The 23,333-nt window shown below is 36.9% G+C and overlaps 2 protein-coding genes across 2 annotated transcripts in view; both read right to left on the bottom strand.

The window, feature by feature from the left end:
• Positions 1-275: 275 nt before the first annotated feature.
• Positions 276-4,571, bottom strand: LOC101882781 (uncharacterized). The gene is made up of 5 exons (XM_005155459.6): positions 2,457-4,571; positions 2,007-2,378; positions 1,475-1,620; positions 1,285-1,379; positions 276-1,193 (listed from the first exon to the last, which is right to left on the bottom strand). Exons 1-5 carry the CDS (start codon positions 2,569-2,571, stop codon positions 1,085-1,087), a joined length of 837 nt encoding a protein of 278 aa, XP_005155516.2. The 5' UTR covers positions 2,572-4,571; the 3' UTR covers positions 276-1,084.
• Positions 4,572-13,111: 8,540 nt separating this feature from the next.
• pptc7b (protein phosphatase targeting COQ7 b) overlaps positions 13,112-23,333 on the bottom strand; it is a 29,581-nt gene continuing 19,359 nt past the window's right edge. The window contains exons 4-6 of the mRNA XM_009305138.5: positions 18,200-18,323; positions 16,053-16,182; positions 13,112-15,956 (exon numbers count right to left, since the gene is read on the bottom strand). Coding sequence (XP_009303413.2) covers positions 15,898-15,956; positions 16,053-16,182; positions 18,200-18,323 — 313 coding nt within the window. The 3' untranslated portion in view covers positions 13,112-15,897. The remainder of the gene's footprint in view (positions 15,957-16,052; positions 16,183-18,199; positions 18,324-23,333) is intronic.

Raw genomic sequence — 23,333 nt, 5'->3', positions numbered from 1 at the left:
GCATTTCTGTGTAAAGTTTGCATGTTTGCTTTTTCTCCAGGTGGTCTGGTTTCCCCTACTGCCCAAAGACATGCGGTATAGGTGTGTGTGTAGGTAGGTGTGTGTGGGGTAACATATATGTAATTGGTAATTGGCAGTTCATATGGGTAATTGGTGGCAACTTCTGATAAATCAGGGACAATCAGGCAAAGCTTTCTCAATGTTATTTGTGTCAAACAATTTTTTATTTAATTAATTAATTAATTAATTAATTAATTAATTTATTTATTTATTTATTTATTTATTTATTTATTTATTTGATGAAATGAACACTGCTCAGAACTCCCTGCGCCAATACACTGTTCCCATTGTTGTTCTGTCCCCACGGGTTCTGTCCCTACTATTTGCAGGAGTGAGATGGTGTGTGACAACAAGCAGGGGATTCATATTTGGTTTTAGACCATTGAAAAAGGGTACAATGCAAAAACAACTGATGGTATAATTTTATTAAGATTAAAAAGGTTACCAATAATGACAATCTAAAATAATATCATAATATATTTAACTCTTACAAAATTCAAGGCATGTAAACATTTTTGTTAAAATATTACAGTCACTGCAGGTGTCCTCAATGTTGCTGTTTTGATAGTAAGAACAGACATTTCAACATGGTTTGTTCTTCTGCTAAAATAATAGAATTAGATGGAAATCTGAATATCTCTGTTAATGAACCATACAGTACCATAAAAATAAAGATACCAAACGGAAAGTTTAAGAACTAAAATTTAAAAGAATTTTGAGATATATGGGATCTTGTTGAGATACAGGCATGCAAACAGGGAACACCCAACACTACATACAGCAACAGCACACAGCAAACGCAGTATACATACATTACATTTTGCACTTTAGCTTTCAGGAAAATGGAAATTGTATAGCAAAATCAATATGAGATTTTTTTACAGAATTGATGCAGAATTATCCAAAACCATACAGAGTAACAAAACATTATTACAAGAAAAGAAAAAAATAAGGTTTCAAAAAGTACAGCTGTCAAAAATCCATTCAGTAGGTTTACTGTATTTTTTATTCCAGTAATGACTGATTAATAATGATGAGTCTTCTCACAGATCCATCCATTGTTGGAATTACAAGCTGAAGTATAATAGCCTCCTGCAGCCACTACAGCACAGTTAGAGCTGTCAGTCTCGGACCTAAAACATTCAATTATATTTAGGATTTGGATTTTAAATATTTTTAGGAAACTTAAAAACTAAAGATCTATTCAGTTTAGTGGTCACTCACCCATTAGTCAATACAGTGCCATCAAGCCATTTCCACACATCTGTCTTTGTCAGACCAATCCAGAAATTCCTGTCAACAACTTTCTGGAAAAACGTCTGTAAGAATAAAACATATAGGCCAGAGATACTTCATGTCAGTGTGTTACAAGCTAAATTGATCTTAAACACAAAATCGTTTTATTGTCACACACTTTCTCCTCTGGGCTCTTTATGATGGCCAGATCTGCTCGTCTCTGCTGACAGTCTTGTCTGCTGTCACTCCAGCTCTTCATCTCAGATGAAATAAAGTAGAAACTGTTGTTGTAGCAAATCCATCTAAACTTATCAGCAGGCAGATCTGTCAATATAAGCAATTTAGAAACAGTTAAACAGTCAAGTCTGATTAAAACAGTCAGAAATAACCCACATGACTCCAGTCATAGCCAGCAAGCAACTTAAAAGAAGTCTAATAGACATTCACACAGATGTCTTGGCTAAGACAAGGCTAAATTGGGTCTGTCAGTGAAAGACGTTTAACAATAGACTAGTCATAAAACCGACAGCTAATGAATGACTAAACATGTCTGTTTGTTTGTTTGTTTGTTTGTTTGTTTGTTTGTTTGATTGATTCTTTATATGAATTCTTGATTTTTATTGGAGGAAGCATTATCACAGGCTTAATTAGCTGTATGGTAACCGTTTAATTACTTTAAAATTAAAAGCAACCATTTAAAAAACATGTACCTTGTTCATATGGCCACATTTTCCACTTGTCATTCCGTAACTGGTCTCTTTCTTTAGTCAGGTCATTGTTGTGGTTCAGTAACCGCTCTCTTTCTCCTTTGAGGTTAGTGATATTAGTAAAGATCTGCTCTCTTTCTTCAGACAGGTCATTGTTGTATTTCAGTAACTGCTCTCTTTCTTCAGTCAGAACCTTGTTGTCATTCAGCAGCTGCTCTTGTTCTTCATTAAGTTTAGTGATGTGTGTTAGTAAGTGTTTTCTCTGGATGCTAAAACACACACAGATCACTATTACAGCCGTCAGCAGAAGAGCACACAACAAACCCAAACACTCTTCCACTGCTCTCTGCTTTCTGTTCCTTCTTGAGACGCTTCCTGAGGGTGAAAAACACAAGATGTTGACTTTTTATTACCTCTTATGATAGTAGAAAAAAAAAAAAATCACGTACGTACCTGTGAGTTGAGGTGGCTGGTGTTTTTCTCTATGTGTCTTCAGATCTACACATCCTTCAGTATCTTTAGTATTAATATTTTGATAAATAGCCTCGGGTATCTCTGACTTGGTCATTGTGATGTTGAGTAAATGGTGGTTTTAGGCTGCACTGCTCTTCTTTTCAGTTCCTTCAAGCTTTCACTTCTAAAAAAACGTTCACAAACACTTTCCGCAAGCACTTAACCACTCAGAACAAGAAAAAAAAAAAGAATTGTCGGCATGTCTCCTTTGCTCTAGCTGGTTCCTTAATCTAGCTTTTCTAATAAACAAGCATTGCTTATTGCTAATATTGTTCACACTTATGAAACAGTAAATTGTTTGCGCCCCACTAATATGTCACTTTAAAAATTTCAAATGTAAATAACTACATTGTTAAAAAGTTAAAGCTTGCATGATCATATAACAAAAATGTGTGACTTTCGCTTGACTTTGGTTCTGGTACTTTGAGTTTGTTATGTCTTCCTTTTATCGGTAAGCCTGTAGGGGCATTGGCACTTAATGACACTTTAGATCATCAGATTCATTGTCCTACTGTGGCCGTTATGTGCACCCTGACACTAAACTATATTTACATTTAATCATTTAGACTCAAGGACACTTGAGTTCAAATGCAAAAGCCTCTGTGGCATCTGAAATCTTCTAAAAGCGTTTCCTCAATGTAGGTTATGTGGGTTCACATTAATAGCAATGAACAAGTTATTTTCAATGTCTTTAAAGCAAAGTAACTGAACATAAAAATAAAAGGTTGAGAAAATGCTAATCTTATAAGAAAAATGCAGACCTTTCACTTTTATACAAATTAATTTAAAAATGAGGAGAACCACAGGATCTATTAGATCAACAAGGAAGAAATACATCAATACATTTCCCAGCTAATCTCAAAGTTTCTTTTAAAAATTAAGAGTAAAATAGATGTTTCTTGCATTAATGGGTCAGCTGCTGACTAAAAAGATCTGTTAACTGTTTTTAGGAAATAGTCATTTGAAATTATTTTGTGCCTTTTTGGAATACACAACCAAGTGATCTTGACTTGCAGAACACAAGTTTCTAAAAGTCACAAAAGTCTGAAGTAGTAGATTTAGGTAACTGAATGCAGAACCAGTGATTATTTTATACATCCCTGAACATAAATGCCTTGAATGTGATGCAAGCAGCAATTTTAAAGAGCCCATATTATGGGTTTTTGAAAATTCCCCTCTATGTAGTGTGTAACACAGCGCTAAGTGAAGTGAAGTATCCAGCTAAGGCTTAAATCTGTAAGAGTACAGTGTTTAAAACGGTGGATTCATCTAAAAAAAAGAGTCGACTCATAGTGCTTCAAACGAGTCGCCTTGATACCGAGTCATTAGGTGTTTCGCCATGACGTACGAACGAAACCAAGTTATTCACGTGCACGCGCAAACCCGGGAGATTTGAAACCTGAGGCCCCGCCCTCTGACATAGAAACCCAGACACACACACCCACAAACACACACAAACATGCCGGTCGATTGAAGTCACACTGCAGATGGATATTATCGAGTCTCTACCCAAAGATGAAACCTCAGCATTATAACCAAGCAGTTGGAAACTACTGGAAACTTCTGCAAACTACATGCTACAAAGAATACTTCATCAGCGTTTGTTAAAGGAAGGATCAGTAAAGAGTAGGGTTGGGCATCTAAGCTATAATGCCGATCCGATACGCATCTCGATGCAAAAAATACGATCCGATATATTAGCGATACATTTGTGACATATTGCGATGCAACACGATACGATTCACACCCATATCACGATACGATGCGATATTTCAGCACTAACTAATTAGATCAAGTTTATGAGATGATGTGAAAGAGGATGCTGTGCCATTGAATGAGTTTGATTATTTATAAACCAAGCAAAACCAAGACTTTTTTTTACAAACTGGCTCTTCTCTCAGAGCCAGAGTGTCAGTTTACAGTAGAGGGCCATTTTAGAACATATAGCACATATTATTTAAGTATTTTCAAAATAAACAGAATGTATAAGTGCAATATATATTAAAAAATATGTATATATTTGCACTCTTTTAACATAAATAAATTTAGCATTGCACAACAAGAATTGTGATTTAACTTTTCATATATGAAAACAAGTTTTACAAAGATATATTTTGCCACTGATTATTCAAAACTTAAGGTCGTGAACTAGCAGTGTTATGCTGCTTTGAAACATCACTGTCACTGTAAACAACAGGCTAATAAAAATATAACAAACCAGCAATCTTCTTGCTGTGAGGTGGTCAAACTACCCACTGTGCCACCGTGACACCCAATTATTTTTATCATTATTATTATTAATATTATTATTATTATAATTAAATAAAAATTAACAGGAGGAGGTGTTTAAAACCTTCGTTCTCCGTGACACTAGGCTGAATATCTTTGCAGATGAACAATGCAATAGCATTCGTTATTGGCGTAGAGCGAGCAGAACTGTTACGCATGGAAAAAAAACTTGCAATGCTTTTCTCACCACTTTTGGAGCTGGTTGAAGCAGTGCGAAAGCCGGGGATGCAGAAACACTGGAAGATGCTTTCACAACAACACCGTGGCGCTGCTTCAAGTGAGATTTCAGATTAGTCATACTGCCCGCGTATTTTACAGATGCGCGGCACATTTTGCAAATTGCATCTGTCCTGTCATGTCTTCCATCCTTAAATCCATAATGTTGCTTGCCATACTTTAGATTTAAAACTCAGTGGGGAATAAAATGTTTGTTTTGCTTCTCGCGCTTTCTGAGGGCGCTCCACTAGCTTCATCCGCACACCTGATACACTGAGTTGTAGTGTGTGCACATCCGCAAATCCGTTGCTAAGGCTTACTTTATGTAGGTCGATTAAATTATGCGCCAAAAACAGGTTGACAACACTTGTTAATAAATAAAAAATACATTCTATATTAATAATATAAGCTGTATCTCGGAAAAATCGATGCATCTCGCAAAAACCGATGCATCTCGATTTGCTTCCAAAATTTCATTCATCCTCTGCTGCTCAACCGATGCACTCGCATCGTGCACGCGCATGACCGCGTATCGATACATATCGGTTAATCTTCCCATCCCTAGTAAAGAGTAACTTACTGATGGACGTCAGGATGGGTTTCTTCCTCCATTTCTCAAGTGTAAGTACGTGCGATTAAAGTTGTTGCCTCGTTGACTCTAGCTTGCAAATGTATTTAGTTGTGATTTGTTACTTGTAACCGCGTGTACTGTATCAGGTTAACTGGCTATATTCTCTTATCGCGTGCAAAGTCACGTTAAAAACGCGACGCGTGCTGTTTGTTTACGGAGCTCCGTGGACGAGGGTAGTGTGTGTGTGCGTGTGCGCACACTGTCGTCCGAAGGTATTTGTGTGTGTTTGTGTGTGTGTGCGCGCGCGTTGTCATCCGGAGTTTTGTGTGTGTTTTTGTGTGTGTGTGCGCGCGTGCGCGCGTGCAAGGACGAGGGTAATATGTGTGTTTGTGTGTGTGTGTGTGTGTCTGTGAAAAGAGCAGAGTGAGACAAGCTAGGAGATCTCCTCGACAGTTTTTGGAGTTTTTGCTCAATAAAATAGTCAGTCGTCTGTATTATCAAGTCCATCGACTGTATTTACATTGACCCACTGGCAGCTAAAATCCACGCCTACACTATCGAGCGTGTATGAACTGTGATTACTTTTATATTGCTGATTAGCTGTTGGGCATTTCACTCTCTCACTGAAGGCAGTCGACCAGTCGCAACAGACTGTCATTGGTCCAATCAGCGCAGATTAACTTCGCGCTAAGGAGGGGTTTGGGAACAAATGAATCACTGGACGATTCATACGGGAGTCGCTGGAATAATTAGGTAAAAATAAATGCAGATTATAAGACCATGAAAGTGTTTTTTGACCTTGCATGCATATTAGACTGTTGTTGGAGACCCTTACAACCAAGATATGACCCTATTTCATGTATAATATGGGCTCTTTAAGTCAGCGTTGATTAAAAAAAGATGTGTGTCTGGATGTGTGCTTTCTTTGGCTCATTAAAAACATTCTCGCTCAGGTGCAGAGGTTTGATTTACCAGGAGAGCAATAGTCCAGCCTGGACAAACAAAACTTAGTGTAACATGCCCCAATGAGAAGGGTTTTATCTCCCTAAAGTTCTATAAAGCAAATCTGCAAGAGAGGGTGGCTCTATCAATGTATTCTGTATAAACCACTTGGTTCCTGGCTCGGTTTCTGGTTCCTGGAAAGTGTTATTGTTGGTGTGCCTAGCTTGATGAAGAACTAGCTGAATACACAGTTCAGCTTAGCCAGGTTGAGTTGAGAATATGGTTGTTAATTATTACTTGTCCGTGACATGTTAAAATGTTATCAGTCACCATAAGATCACAAGGCCAGAATAACGGTAGAGTTGAGTGCTATTAGCATAGTAGCGATATGGCACACTCTGAATAGCAGGACAAGTGTCATAAAGATTGAGAAGAGAAATGAGTCTACTGAGTCCTGAGGCAGTAAGTAAGATGAGACAACTTTGAGATTTGATCTACCTAAAAGCCAGGACACCAAGTTGATGGTTGGCCATTGGGCTTTGTCAGTCAGCATCAGTCCGGCTAGTTAAATGAATGTTTCACGTGTTTCCATATTTCACTATATGACAGTGTATGCGACTACATGGAAGTATATGTGAAAAATAAAGGCCTTGATTGATTGATTCCAGCAATATTACTGACATAACTCCAAATTACTCCAAATAACTCTCTTCAGGTTAAAGTCAGATCGAGTTGGTGTATTTTGTAAGTCGCTTTTGTGTCGATTTGTGTCCTGTTTCTTATTTGTTGATTGTGTAAAAGTTTTTTTTATTTATTTATTTTTTTTTATTAATTTTTTTGGGGAGGAAGGTGTGACGACCCCTTGTGGTCGTTTGTGGCTGGGGTGTGGGTGTCGGTCTGTGCGTCTGTGTGTGTGTGTTGCAGGTCCAGCTGATTGCGCTGGGATTGAGAACACCGGTTTGTGATTGAGTTGCTCTGCTATAAATAGCGTGTTCGTTTCAGACGAGAGGGAGAGGCTGCACGTGGAATCTGGTCACTTACCTTTCGGCTGGGATCGGTTTTGGACCTGATGGGCTAGCAACATGACCTTTGATAATAGTAAATAAATATATTTTTGTACCGCAATTGTACTCGACTTCTCCTTATTTGTGGTGACCGGTTTAGGTCATAACACTTTGGATAAAAGCGTCTGCTAAATGACTAAATGTAAATGTAAAATGTGTAATTGAGTATGTAGAATCATTATCATCCGTCAATTTTGAAGGCTGTTCGATTAACTCTCAGAGCTTTAACAACTGACAAAAGAGTTGAGTCAGTTGAATCAGTGTTGTTAAGCCAGACGCTTATTGTCCAGGTTCCTCTTTGTGAGAAATATCAAATTAAATTATTGTAATATATTTAACATGTTTGTTCTCTTACTAAGGGCGGCTCAGTGGTTAGCATTGTCACCTCACAGCAAGAAGGCCTCTCAAGTCCCAGCAGGGTCAGTTGGCATTTCTGTGTGGAGTTTGTGTATTCTCAATGTGTTCGAGTGGGTTACCTCCTAGTGCTCTGGTTCCCCCACAGTCCAAAGACATGTGCTACTGGTGAATTCAATGAACCTGTCTGTAGTGTATGAGGGTGTGTGAATGTGAGAGTGCATGGGTGTTCCCCAGCACTGGGTTGCGGCTGGAAGAGCATCCGCTGCATTAAAACATATGCCGGAATAGTTGGCAGTTCATTCTACTGTGGCAACCCCTGATAAATAAGGGACTAAGCTGAAGGTTAAAAGAATGAATGAATGTTCTTTAAATATCTGATGATGATTTCTACGCCTTCGTGTGCTTTCACCCACTGGAGGGGGTAGGCGGGTCTGTGACCCGCGCTCTTTAGCTGCAGGACCAGATGGCTGCCCGCCCTCATCAGACTGTATCCACATCCCCTGTTGCTAAGTTATGTCTATGTGTTTTTGGGCTTGACTGCTGTCGCTTTTTTTTGTCCCTGACCTCACACTGCTCTGATTCAAGAGCAAAGTGAGAGTGCGTTTTTTTTTCTTCTCCCTCTCCTGAAATGTATCTTACTTCCTCTTTCTAAATGCTACCTCCTGTTGACATGTCTTCCCTGAAATGTGTTGTTTGTTTATGGTCAGGGGGTCCAATTTCACTATATGACAGTGTATGCGACTACATGGAAGTATATGTGAAAAATAAAGGCCTTTGATTGATTGATTCCAGCAATACTGACATAACTCCAAATTACTCCAAATTTAACCTCAAATGTAGAAACAAACTGAAAATAACGTTTAGATCAAGAATGAGTGGTTATTTTACAAAGAAAGTTCACTCCAAAAGTAAAAAATAAAAAATCTAATTTATTCACCATACTTGTTTCAAACCTGTAGGTGTTTCTTCTGTTGAGCACAGACGATTATGATTATTTATTTTTTTTATAAATAAATAAACATTTTAATAATTAAAACTTTTAGAGACCAGTGAACTTTTCCAGTAGCACTTATATCTGTTGTAAAGGAACATCAGTCAGCTGAACCACACTGCAATGACTTATTTTGCTACTACTTAGGTTTTCTGGTTGACACTTTCTGCCCACAAACCCAATGAGATGGTTTTACCACTGTATTTCTGTATACACATTCAAATCCTGCAGTGTGCTGTTCAATGAAACAACATTCATATTAAAAGCTATGAAAATGCAAAAAAAAAAAAAATCCAGCCAATGCAGTCATATATAAGCTACACATTATAAAAATGTCTAATATGTTTTATTAATTGTCATAAGATATTCTAACGTTAAACATTACCACACCAAAATAATCTAAAAACCAATACTTTTTAATAGTAGAAGTTTAAGTGAAGTTTAATTTTAAACTAATTTCGAGAGGAGCATGTGCTCATGATTGACCCAGCTGGTCCACATTAGCTAATTTTGATCCTCCAATCAAAGGATCCCGAATGACTATATATATATATATCCTCATTTCCTTTCTACAACTATCTTCGTCTGGAAGAAACCCTCCTCCTCCTTTATCCAGAATGGGCGGCACGGTGGCCCAGTAACTAGCACTGTTGCCTCACAGCAAGAATACCAATGGTGTTGGGTCCTCGCTGAGCCATCTGGTATTTCTGTGTGGAGTTTGCATGTTCTCCCCGTGTTCGCGTGGGTTTCCCCCGGGTTCCCCGGTTTCCTCCCACCATCCAAATGTGCTCTATATTATAGATAAAACAAGCCTAAACCTTTTTTTATAATTTCTTACTCTCAGGAAGTTCGCCTTGGCCTCAGCAGCATGGGAGTTTGAGATAGACCTGAGCTCAATCTCCACTCGCCCTGCAAAAGGGGGGGAGCCCTGGGCTCGAGGATCTCTTGAGCTCAGGGCTCTCACCCGGGACAGCATGCCAAACAAGCTATGTATAAATCATGAGCTAAGTGTGAACTGTTGAAATCACCAAACTATTTTGATTACCCTATTAAGTCAGCCAATTTACAAATTACACAAACTATCAAGTAAATACAGTCGTAGGTTTAAAATTCAGATTTATAAACAAATAATGTAAAATATGTTAAATAATTCTGGCTAATTTCAAATAATATCCATGACGCAAAAAAAAAAAAAAAAGTCAGACACAATCACCCAAGTCACATTTTAGTATAAATACTATATTTTTATTTAAATATTGTACAACTTGGAAAACATATTTACAGGTACTTTTCTTGCATTGTTACACTGTACACACACACAAAAAGTGTAGTTCTCATTCACACATTTGTCTGCTTCAGATACTGAGAGACTCATCTTGACTGCAGAAGCACCATTTAAAACGATGAAGGAAAGACAGAGTTGAGGACACGGCTTTAAGCGACACCCAGACCAAACACGCAAGCTTTGCCACACAAAGGCCTCTGGATGAGACAAAATGAGATTTTAAGGCTTATAAGGTAATGTCGATTTATAATGGAGTTTTCCCAGGTTCACTCACAGGAAAACACAAACACGCAGATCTGATTTGCATTCAGTCATCATCAGCCCGGCTCAGAGTGGCAGCCGTCCTGTGTTTTTGGAATGATGTACTATAATTCATAAAAGCACATCTGATTGTTTTGGATGGGCCAATACAAAAAAAGACTTTGGAAAATGTGTTGTGCGTGTAAAAGACAAAGTGGCAAAACTTCAGACATGAAAACAGGTTCAGTCTTAGCATGCAATGACACTCACTGAAGGCGAAATGTGCAGATAATGAACCACCAGTGACGTCAAACAGAACTGCACAAATGTTTTCCAAGCAGACACTTTGGCTTTGTTTACACTGCTTCAAACGCAAATATCTCAGACCATTTATAAACAAGTAAACCAATCTGTTTAAACAGTCAATATCTGGTGTCCCATTGGTGGCAATAGGAAAATCAGAAATCAACTTCACAATATTGCAAAATAAGTTTAATGTACTTTGTGCTGTATTAAGATGATGTGACTTAATCAGATCTGATTTCAAACCACCATAGATGTTGTTTTATTTTCTATTATTTATTTATTTATTTGGCTACAGATCTGGAAAATATCATGCAGTTTGTGTTGCTAATATACTTTCTACGTTGAACGGTACATTACTTGCATTCACACTAAGACACTATTGTTATTATGGATCCAGATAGTATGTCACAATTTATAATGTACTTTTCCTAAAAAATATTAACCAGACTGAATTACCATGGGTGTTTTTTGGTTTGTGTTGTTTGGCATTAATACATTTTTAGACACAGATTCAGACATTAGTGGCAATTTGTATGATCCTACATATGCGTCATTTATGCAAGGTTACATATATTCAGTTCACACCAAGACCCCATACAAAATATAATACAACAATAACTGTTAATTAATTTCAAACTACCGGGATGTTTCCTTTTACTTTAGATCCTGAAAAATTGCACAATTTGTATGCAGTTACACAACCGATGGAAAAAATATACACTACCTGTCAAAAGTTTTGGGTAAGTCTTTTTTTTTAAATTATTAATTTCTTATCATTAAAAATTATTTTCTATTTTATTTAATAATAAAATATTTTTTATCAAGGCTGAAATTATTAAATGTAAAAAGAAATGTTAAATTGTTGAATTATTATTAAATATTTATTTATTACTTATTGTATATAATTACATTGTAATTGTATGTAATTATTATAATTATTAATAGTCATTTCTGAAGGTTCATTCGACTCTAAAGACTAAAAAATTCATCTTTAAAATCACTGAAATAAATGATTAAATTAAATTTTAACAAACTTTGAACAGTTATTTTATAGTGCAATAACATTTCACAAGTTGTAGTGTATTTCTGATTAAATAAATGCAGTCTTGGTAAGAAAGATACGCTTATTTTAAAACATTTGAAAACCATACGGACCTCAAACTTGAATGGTAGTGAAAATATTAGTGCATTTCAATCATTCCATTTAAAAATTTGTTTAATACATTTGTGTTTGTTTCTAATTTTTACAATTTTGCATGTGTGAACAAAGCCAAACACCCATTTAAACAGACTGCAATTCTCTCTGCTGCCTCTAGAGGTGCCACAACTACACACATCATCCTTGGCTAAAATGAAAAGCTGGCTAAGACATCTTCAACCTAAATCACATCTTTTTTTAGTTGTCAAGTACACCGTTAATCTTAATAACCGTTACCTATTAGTGGTGTTTAGTTCAATTCTGTCTCATTTCTCAAGAAACAAAAGCACACATCCTTCACAACAGCGTTTAAACACATTGTACAACTCGATTGCAGTCTTTTCAGTGATGGGGTGAGAATACCTTGGTTGTATGGCTTTTCTGCTTTGGTTTTCTTAAATGGATCAAGACATTAACTTCAACAGGACCACAATCTACAAGACAGCATATATGAGACCACAGTTCAGGTCTAATTGTTTTGCAGGCACAACAAAGGCCTTAAATATAGTCCTCACTATCTGTAGGTGAAGAGTTAGAATTATTTGTAGGCGGGGGAGGGAAGGATGGCTCACAGAACATTAAAATTCAGGTTTGGTTAAGCCGCCTTTTCACTGCACATGACAAACCGGAAGTCATTCATTTGCAATGGAGAGTACTCCGGGAGCTGCGTAGAGTTATTATTATCTTTGTATGCGGAAAATTCTGATCTGATTTGAGCTGTGGATATGTTGAAATGTGAATTTCTGCAACTTGACCGTATGCGATCGGCTGACCGGATGTGATGTATTCCAGTGTTGTCCAAGCAGGTCCGTGCATTCGATATAAGAATTTTTTTTTCTGTTATTTTTGAATCGGAAAAACGTTTATACATTAAAACATTTCTATTCATAAATGAGTAATAAAAAAAAAAATATATATATATATATATATATATATATATATATATATATATATTTTTTTTTTTTTTATATATATATATATAAATATATATATTTTTATATATATATTGTTTTATTTATTTTTATTTTTTTTAAATGTCGTCTCCATATACCCTCCAAATTTTTTAGCAGTCTATGAGTTTCTATTATTCATTAAATCATTCATTCCACCATGGACAATGGACAGACAATAATGGCTCTAGCTTTTGCACTTCTTTATTTCAGACACCGTGAGAATCAGCTTTCCTCCCATGGTGCATGACAAAACAGAAAACTCTGTGCGACTGCCACAAGGGGGCATATTCTGGCAGTCATGTCCGAATGTCGTGTGCAGTAGAAAGGAGGCTTTAGACAGGTTATTGAATGGCAGCTTAAAATATCATTTATGGGACAGAAATAGGCAATTAACCAATCAAATGGATGAGTGAGGTTTGCCATCAAGGGCATGCATATATAACAAACAAACAAAAAAACAATCAAACAAATAGAGATAATTCAAATATTGCATTGCTTTTCCGTTATAAAAAAAGTTGACAAAACATTGTGTGTAATTTCTGCTTTTCATACAGGCAAATATGTCCCATTACTAACGAAAGACTGCAAGTCGATCACACTAAACGGTCTGCTTAAACTGTTGCCGTTTTGTGAAATAAAATCGCCACCAGCTCACCCATTTTTATTGTACACGTAAAAACATTCATATAAATAATGTAGTCACACATTTATAATTTACAAAATTAAAGCAGCACATGAACGTGAAAAAGTTCTCCAGAACCAATCTAGAGTGATAGAGAAAAACAAAAAAAAGATAGCCTTCAGTCAATTAAAAAAATAACCCAAGCCTTGATAGGGAGCGCAGAAGACGCCAAAAGGCCTCACTGTCGACCAACGTTTCCCATACTTCCACATTCTGGTTAATCTAACGGCAATCCAAGTAAATATATATAAAAATAAAACATTTTTTTATATACCTGACCTTTCAATTCATAAAAAGCATTGCCAGATGCTAGCCATTTGTGCGTGTCGACTTCTAAACTCAAAAGGTGAAGTCATGTAAATGTACATCCAAACACGCATTCACAGTCAACATCCACCATCCCCGTGAGTGAGCAAATCTGTGACATTCTCTGTGTGGTTTCATTTGTATCTTTCATAAACAAACACTAGCTGTGCATTATAGGCCATTCTCCTTCTCTCTGAACTTGCAATCCATTATCCGAGACCTCTCAAAGTGGCTGTATAACTCAAAGTAAATATGCTGATTGAACACAACTAGCCAGCACATCCTAAAGCACTTGCATTTCCAAACAGGTTAAAATCTCTCCAGGCCACCCCCTTTAAATCAGGGAGGCCACTGTCCTGCAGAGTTTAGCTACAACTATAGCCCTTTGCCATCAAAGCAGTTTTAAAGCTGGACCAGAAGCAGAGCCTAGGTCCAAATCGGTTACATTCGACACCCAAAAGCACCAGCTCTGAACTAGAAAAAGTTGTTGAGGAGTAGCACCAAAACATTTCTGGGTAGAAGAAAGAACTGCTCGCATTAGGCTGGAGTGTTACTGTGACCAATGAGGGTCATTTTGACTGTCACTTCTGAAATAGACGCCAAACACAATGCTAAACATGTTATTCTCACCTATAATGCGTGTCAATAAAATGATAGCGAACTCCAAAAACATGTTATTCTTGCTTGTAATCTCAGTTTATAAAAATTACAGCAAACATGATGGATTCGCTGTGTTTGGATGCCATTGTTGTTTAGCAAAGGGCATTAACATTAATAATGCAACAGCTGCCTTTGTAGATGATGTGTTTGTATTTGACGCTTCTGCATTTGCGTTGCTGGGAAAGATGAGACCTATTTATAGTCACATCAGAACTGGCTTTGTAGTGGCTCTCTAGTCTGGTAGCAGACTGGTCCTTAGAATAGCATCTCTGAACCAGAACTTGGCGCACTCTGGTAGAATAAGGGCCTTCTAGAGGTTTTCTCAGGTCCTAAGATCTGTCTCTGACCCAAATTGACTCAAATCGCTTTTTTCAAAGCCCAAAATGCAATTTTGGAAGAGACAACTCACTAACCAAGTAAACCCAATCAGAATAAACAAGACCAAAGTCCAACTGGACAGCCTTTATTTTCAAACCAAATGTTAACTCCATTGTTGTGCGCACAACCTGCAGCCGCATAGTAATTCTGGTGTCCTGATGACCGATGTGGCCACTTCATGACTTATTAATTTATATTGCTGCCTAGTACAGCTATCAATTGTGACCAGTAGGTTGGAGAATTTAATAACTTACTTGTGTCTACGATGTTTGTATTCGAGTGAACCAATGAACCCCTCTAAATACAAATCTCAACCAAACGAACCTGACATACCCAATTAAGGTCTTTAGACTCTCTAGAAACTTCTGATCAAGTGTCATAGTTGAACTCTGCAGGAGAATGACCTTCCTGGGGCAAGATTGAACAGTCCTTTTCTAAACTTTAACCTACCACTCCCTTACAGCTCAACTAGTCAACCGACAACCACACATTATACACGTACACACACCTAGAAGCACTCAGGACTTTAGAAACACTCAAATTTCTCCCTCGAAACTTAGAGAGCATTTGCATGAGCCACACAAATGAACCACAACAGCTCCTTTCACAATGAACCAAGTTTTTGTGAGTAATGCATGGCTGTCCTTGCCTTTTGGAAAACTAGATTAACAACACACATCGATGAAAGATTCCCAAAAGCTGTTTGGACACATATGAGGTCATCAATTCTGGACAATTGTAGATGACTTGATATTGCCTGCATCATCATCATCACCACCACGCAATCTAGTTCATGCCTTCCTCCTCCCTGTGTTGACTGGAGATCGACTCGAGAAATGGGAGAATGGAAAGGGGTGCTAGGAGATGTGAGATGGGGAGCAGTGCAATAGGACAGGGGTGGAAGACACGGGTGTAAGAGAGGAGCAAGCTCCACCAAGAGCGCTCAGTCTGTATATTCTGCCACAATGGACAGCAGCACTGTGATGTCATCAGGCTTTCCCCCTGAAAACAGATCAATGTAAATGTCAGTATCTAAAGATTGTGGATTTTCAGAGAGGTTTAGGGAACTCAAGAGAAACGGAAATCAAGTCGACTCACCTCTTACATTCAGCCCATTGTCACAGGCAAACTGGGCGAAAGGGGACATGTAGTTGGGGTCATAGGCCAATTCATGAGCCTGTTCAGCGATACTGCGTGCAGTCTGCTGGATACTATCATAGTTGGTGTTCTGAGGTGATACAGAAAGACAGAAGATTAGTCAAATGAAAAATGTGGAAAGCATTAGAGAACCCAAGTATAGATGTATAAAGCTAGATAATATAGTATATACCATGGGAGCCCAAACTCCTGGAGGGCCAATGTCCTGCAGAGTACAGTGTCAACTGCAATTAGATACACTTGAACCAGCTAATCAAGCTGTTTCTAGATATAGTAGAAACTCCCATGCAAGAAGTTGAAGGAAGTTGGAACTAAACTAGGCTGGACACCAGCCCTCCAGCACAGAGTATGGGCACCCCTGGTATATACCATCCAGCCCAGGGGTGTCCAAACTCGGTCCTGGAAGCCCAGTGTCCTGCATAGCTTAGCTCCAACATCCTTCAACACATCTGCCTGGAAGTTTTAGTAAACCAATAAGGAGCTTGATTAGCTGTTTCAGGTATGTCTAATTGGGGTTGGAACTAAAATAGGCAGGACACCTGCCCTCCAGGAGTTTGGGCATCCCTGTTCTAGCCACTCTGAGTTTACTATAAAACAAAAAGCAAAGTTATGTGTAAAATTAACCAAACATGGCACTAGACCAATAAATAGACCAGGCTATTCTTTTTTTCAAGATCATCCTATTTGATGGCAATCATGAACAATAGTCTGCCTGAGTTCAACTTTGTTTTTCATAGCATAACACATATATAATGTACAACAATGTTTACCATCTAGTATATTGATCTAAATTAGGCCCATGTACTCTGATTATGTTGGGTTTTGGTCAGTTGTTTCAGAAGTAGACAAAAGAGACTTTCCTATATGAAATTAGGGTGCACAATTTTCATATTAATGCAAAAGGAAATCATGAGAAAAATAATACATACAGCCTTAATACTACCAAAGTATTAATACTAACAAAGTAAACGAAAAAAATTATAATTGTTTTGTTCTACCATTGGAAGTATTTAAAAAAAAATGACAAGTTCCAAATGTTGGTCTCAGGGTGCTTTCACACCTGGGAATCGATTCGTTTGTTCTGAAACAGGGATTAAAATTATTACAATGTTGTTCTTCGTTCTTGGTGCAGTTCGCTTTCACACGGCAAAGTTTCTAAACGGACCAAAAGAGCTAAAACAAGTCACGTGCGAGTAAACTCTCCTCACATTGGTCAGAGTTTCAGGGTATATTTTGCAGAGTCTTGCTCAGCTGCCATGCGTCCTTATTTTAATTTATGATGAAGAGCAATAAAGACATCATAAGCGACAAGCTGTGCTTTCATTTTTAATGGTGACACCCACAGACATCGTCACAAAGTATAAATCAGAAGTAAGACTTTCTCTTACATAGCAGTTGGCTGATGCATTATAGGCCTTTCCATGAAACGCACATTTACCAATGGAATGACCTCCCACCCTACTCGTAACTCTCTCTTCATATAGCCGTATATATGCCTTTGACATATCCATGACAGACCGTGATATAGCCGGGCTCGGACCATATTGCTTTCTTCCGACAATCGATCTACTCTAGAGTTCATTTTAATCAAGCCGAGCCACCTCATTTAGGCGATCACGGACCGATTGATTTGGCACAGAACAGAGCACGATTACTAGATTCACAATTGCCAAACAAACCACGCTAACTGGGAAAACGAGACAGATTCCAAAACAAAAGTCTAGGTTTGAAGCACCCTCAAACTCAATTCCTGGAGGGCCGCAGCTCTGCACAATTTTGCTCCAAGCCTAATTAAACAGCTGATCAAAATAATCGAGTTTTAGACCTTGAAAACTTAGTTTCTTGAGTTTTTCAGGGTCAAACAAGAAAGCATAATGTTACTTTCATGAACTTTCAAAATATTCCTGAAGCATCAACATGATTTGTGTCAACTACTGCAACTATTAATATGGCACTTAACTGAAATCTCTATATTCTTAATACTTACATGTGCCTCATGATAAATTGATTGTTTTTTTTTTCTTATTAGTCCAATATTCAAATCAGATCAATTTCACCCAAGAATTAAAGTTAACTATTGTCTGTACCTTCAGTTTCTTGAGTTCTTGCAGGATCATGTAGTCAGGCATGTTGTCAAAGAGGCCATCAGTAGCAGTCAAAATAATGTCCCCCAATTGGACGTCAAAGGAGGAGCTATCTGCAGCCTCAGGACTGAAAAAGACAGACAGGCATAAAGTTAGACTTCTGTACAATTGAACAGAATTGAAGGCTTATATTGACTTAACCAGCCACATACCCAAGACTGACACCAAATCTTGAATATTGTAATACATGGAAAGCAACCTACTGAACTGCACTGATAAGTAACTCAAGGCACTAAAGACTTTGCCTAATGTCTATGGGCACCATACCAACCATTTTGTAGAAATGTTAATGGGAAAACAATGATCTAATCCACTAAATTAGAATGAGATACTTGATCAGGGTTGAAATTCAAGCAGTAGCGAAAGAAGGCAACAGGTCAGAGATCATTCTGACCTAAACGGTGGGGGGGGGGGGGGGGAGAAATGGACACTCTGGGGTTAGAACTCATGCAGACCCAACATGACCTCTGGACCGAATTCAAGCTGTCAGGTTGTTTTCCTGGAAACCAGACTAGCCTCTTCAAGCTCCAAATCCTTTGAGGCCGAATTTCAGTTTAATCTGTCTTAGTGCACTGGGTAAGTCTTAGAGCTCTGATTGCGGGTCAGATTTAAGGTAAAAACGAGGACACACAAAATGCTGAAACTTTGGGCAGAGAGGTCATTTCCTAAATGAACAAAGATATAGGTCAATTCTACAGATAAAAATAAAGTGTTAAATAAATACACTGTTGACAATAAATAATGGATTCGATACTCTCCGTTTAAGACACTTTGGTATGCAAGAATATTTTGAAGAAACTGTGCTTAGTTTAAAATCTGCTGTTGCTATGCAGAAAAAAATAATGAGTCTGAATGTTTAGAAATGTATCAGATTTCTTTATGTGTCAGAGTTTGAGGTATCGAAAATCCAAACACCATGAGATGACTTTCATACATCCACTTAGGAAATTGTGCAAATCCCAAAGCTGCTTTTTAATAAATGTTGTCTTCTAGAAAAGGTAACCATCTTAGATTCTCTGTACTGGAACAAGCTTCCACCTGCTCTTCTAAGAATACTGTAACCTTCAAGAAGACACCACTTCTGTTAGCTGAAACCTCTACCATAAAGACATCATGGTAACTTTGTGGTACAGTGACCCATTTTCACAGACACAGGCATTTCCACTGCAGGGTTCAGGGATGGAAAACTGGTGTAAAAACAGTTCTAAAAAAACTAGTTTTAGTCTCTAATGAAGTGGTAAATTAAACTAAATTGAATGAAAGACAACTGAACAGAAGAGAATTGAATAGAAGATAATAAAAAATAAAAGAATAGAATTGTACAGAATTTAGTGCTTCCCACACATAAACTTTACTTAGGCGGGCAGCCTAAACGTGCTGCCCAAACGACTTAATTCACGGCTGAACTAACATAGTATGATGCATCATTTGGGAAAAGAACCATGAAGTAATGAGTGTTTCCCAAAACCCGTAGTTTCTCTGTTTTGGTAAAACATTCCCTCGTTTTCCATTTTAATTGAGATATATGTAGGTAGCACATATAGGGCCTGTGTTTCCTTTACAAATATTATTGACTACATTACATATTCTATTTTAAAACATAAAATCATTTACAAAAGCTAACACATATTCTAATCTCATATATAAATCATGTAAATAAATAAATAAATGAGGCTATTTTTTTATTTGAAAAAATTATTTAATTTATTAGGAAATTTTGAAAATCCTACTTAAAATATAATATTAATAATATTAGTGATAATGATTATTATTAAGTAAGATATTGTTTATTTTATTTTTTGAAAAGTACTTTTACAATTTGAAACATGCATTTCAAATACAGTACAGATACTTAATTTAAAAACTACTATAAATTAAAACTATTAACTATGCTATACATTTTGTTTTCACAAGCTTTAAGACGTAACGTAAATTCCGCTTTTAAATAATAGATCACCTATAGCTTTCGTCATGAGCCACGGCTGTGTTCAAAATGACATCAGTGTTTTAAAGTTTGCACAGTGAAGGAAGCGCCATTGTAAACACGGAGATCCCTAAAACTAAACTGTAAAAATACTTTGAAAGCAAATTACACTTAACAGAGATGACTTTAATACCTTTTTTATCATTCCAAGTTTAAATGTTAGAATGTTCTAAATGAATAGGGCATAAGGGGTATAACTGGGAATAGAACACAGCCAGGAACTTTATTTCTAACTACAGGTCCAGAGGTGTAGTTGTAAGTGTAAAAGATTTCAATGCAGTTCGCGAATGTTTGTTAGAACGATGGCTTAGGGAAATGCCAAATCAACAAACTATGTTTGTAATGACAAAATTTGCGACATTAGTAAGCTAATGATAATTTTCGGAAATGCACCCCAGGTAATATAAATGGTATATTTGGTGACATTTTTTGTAAATAATTATCATCCTTCTACACTTTTTTTGTATCTGCCCAATAGCCAACCATCCGGGATCATGTTTCATGGTGGGACCCTACACGTTTCCCAAGATCGTTGTGTGTGCACAAGAACTGACAGTCTTACGTGCTCTGCAGAGACCCACAGAGATGCACGGTTTTGGGACTTAAAATTGCATCCGTCCAAAAGTTCAAAAAATCTTCTAAAATGTCCGGGATTCGGCTTTTGATTTCAGCCACCGTCATTTTTATTTTAAGCCTGATTTACTTTCACTTGGTTTTGTAGCGTGCACAGCTGCAAGAGCGCGAGAGAAACATGAGTTAATTATTAAATAAATTATTTTATTTTATTAATTCTCTGATCTAAATGTCTCAGAAAAACTTTTCTATTTACTCAGAGAGGACAAAATTACATCTAAACTACCTGCTAAATATATGTAGATCGTTAAAAAAGGTTATTTCACTCATTTGCCTTTTTTTCTTCTTGTAATTATTATATTTTAAAGATTTTTAATCCATAGATGTATTTATTACTTTGTCATTTATTTCTTATTTGCTGTATATATTTTTTAATTTGATGATATTTATACATTACATATTTTATACATATCTAACATGCTTTGGCAACACTGTACAAAATACCGTTATACAGTTAAATATCCGGAATAACTTCACGGGTAAATTTAAAAAAGCGCTGTTCACATTGGCAACGACGTTACAGAATCTTTCCGGAAAAGACTACTCACACATCCATTCTAAAATAGCGGTAAATTCTGACATCATTACCCAGAAATGAGCTCTAAACGGCTGCCCTTTAAATTTATAAGCATTTGACTACATTACAAACTCTGTGCATGGATTAGTATTGTGAACAACTTCGATGAAAATATAGAGGAACACATGTCTCATTGTACATGATATGAGTGTGTTCTGGCGCACACACGCAACGTGTCAAACAACTGAAAGGAAGTAGGGCTTGAAGGTAAAGAAACAATGGCTTATCCTAAGCATCTTAGCGATAATTATTTACACAGTTGGCATTAAGAAGGAACATATAATCATTATCTGACTAACATCCAGCAGCTAAATGTGACTGAAAAAAATATTCAAAAGGTTTTATTTTCATAAACCATGCAGACGTGAATGCATCTGACTGTTTTGATTGGCTAAAGCAGACGTCTCACGTCAGCATGTTCTAGACGTGCACGGCACGCGCTCTTTCTTACAATCTTCCTTCTGTATTCACACAGCGCTGCATTTTGGCAAATTACCAGTAATGTTACAAGTTACAACTTCTCTTTCCGAAAAATAGCCAGAACGAATTTACTGCCATTTTCCAAAAGGGCCTGTTCACACATACATACCTTTCCAAAAAAAATTGTTGGTAATTTTCCGGAAAAGTCTGTATGTGTGAAAGGGGCTAATGTCAGCAGCATATTTTACCTGTCAGTGGGTGCACATGGCTCGTCAATACAAAGTAAAACAAATAGTGGATTTCTTTTTTATTTTAACAGTCTTAAAACAAACTTCAACCCATTAAAAAAAGACACCGTTTAATAAATAAAAATATTGTCAATAAAAATTGGTTCAAAAAAATAATAATAAAAAAAAGAAAAAATATTTCTAGTTAACCATGTGCTGTGGGTAAAAGGTGTATTTCAATCCGGTTACCACTGCAAGTATATTTCACGCCTGTGGGAAGCACTGGAATTGAATTGAAGAGGCTTCTTTTAAAAACATGGGTTTTTTTTCTTCGTGAAACTAAATAATGTGCGTGTTATTACAAAGTAATGAGCAGCATGTTAATGGCAAATCATGATCTTTTGTAAAAGTTACTGGTTAGTCATTCTGCAATGTAAGCAACATTAACACAGCACTCAAAGCACCTGAGAGGCTGCACAGTAAATGCATATTTCATAGCGAGACGCACACTTTGAACCCAACACTCAGGTCAGATTCCCTGCCGTACACAAGAGAGTCAGATGAGTGTTTTCTGCCACAACAGGCTCTGGACCACATTAACTTTAGGTCCCGCATAAATTTAGCTGGACATGAGTGGCTTAAAATAAATCACGCTCTACTGGGACTCTGGAAAATATATAAACAAGTGTTTAGCAAACACTGATTGGCCGATGGAAAAGGTTTGCTTTGCCACCCTCTCTTTGATTGGTGGTTTTGGTATTTGTGAGTGAATGTTTGGATGTGTGCCGCTGGCAAGACTGGAGAGGCGAGCAACTACAATCACATGGCCTTGGCATTAAAGATTTGGGCCAATTCTCTCTCTCTCTCTCACGCACACATACACTTTTTCTGTTCTCACTTTTACAGGATTCAGGAAAAGCTTAGCTAATACTGCTCAATCTAATCAAGTGAAAAACTCTTAACTAAAAGTGTCCATGGCTAAATGTAAGAAAAAAAAAAAAACATTTTAAATGCGATAGCAAAGTTTGTGAAAACATTCTGAATTTCATGAAAACATTCATAAACCTTACAAAATGTACATATTTAATGACATTTTAAAATATATTTTGGAATCAGAGGAAAGAATTTAAAAATGTAAAATCGTTCATTAAATAATTTAACGAATAAAACAACCACAATGAAACCATTTGATCAACAAAGACATATATATAAATAAATATATAAATAATAAATAAA

The sequence above is a fragment of the Danio rerio genome, chromosome 10, assembly GCF_049306965.1.
Source record: "Danio rerio strain Tuebingen ecotype United States chromosome 10, GRCz12tu, whole genome shotgun sequence".
Taxonomy (NCBI): Eukaryota; Metazoa; Chordata; class Actinopteri; order Cypriniformes; family Danionidae; genus Danio; species Danio rerio.
This window is presented reverse-complemented; position numbering and strand designations above follow the sequence as displayed.

Coding starts and splice junctions, on each gene's coding strand:
- LOC101882781 (XM_005155459.6), bottom strand. CDS start 2,571: ATGACCAAGTCAGAGATACCCGAGGCTATTTATCAAAATATTAATACT. Junction 1,380..1,474: donor TAAAGAGCCCAGAGGAGAAA/GTGTGTGACAAT, acceptor TTATTCTTACAG/ACGTTTTTCCAGAAAGTTGT. Junction 1,194..1,284: donor GGCACTGTATTGACTAATGG/GTGAGTGACCAC, acceptor TGAATGTTTTAG/GTCCGAGACTGACAGCTCTA.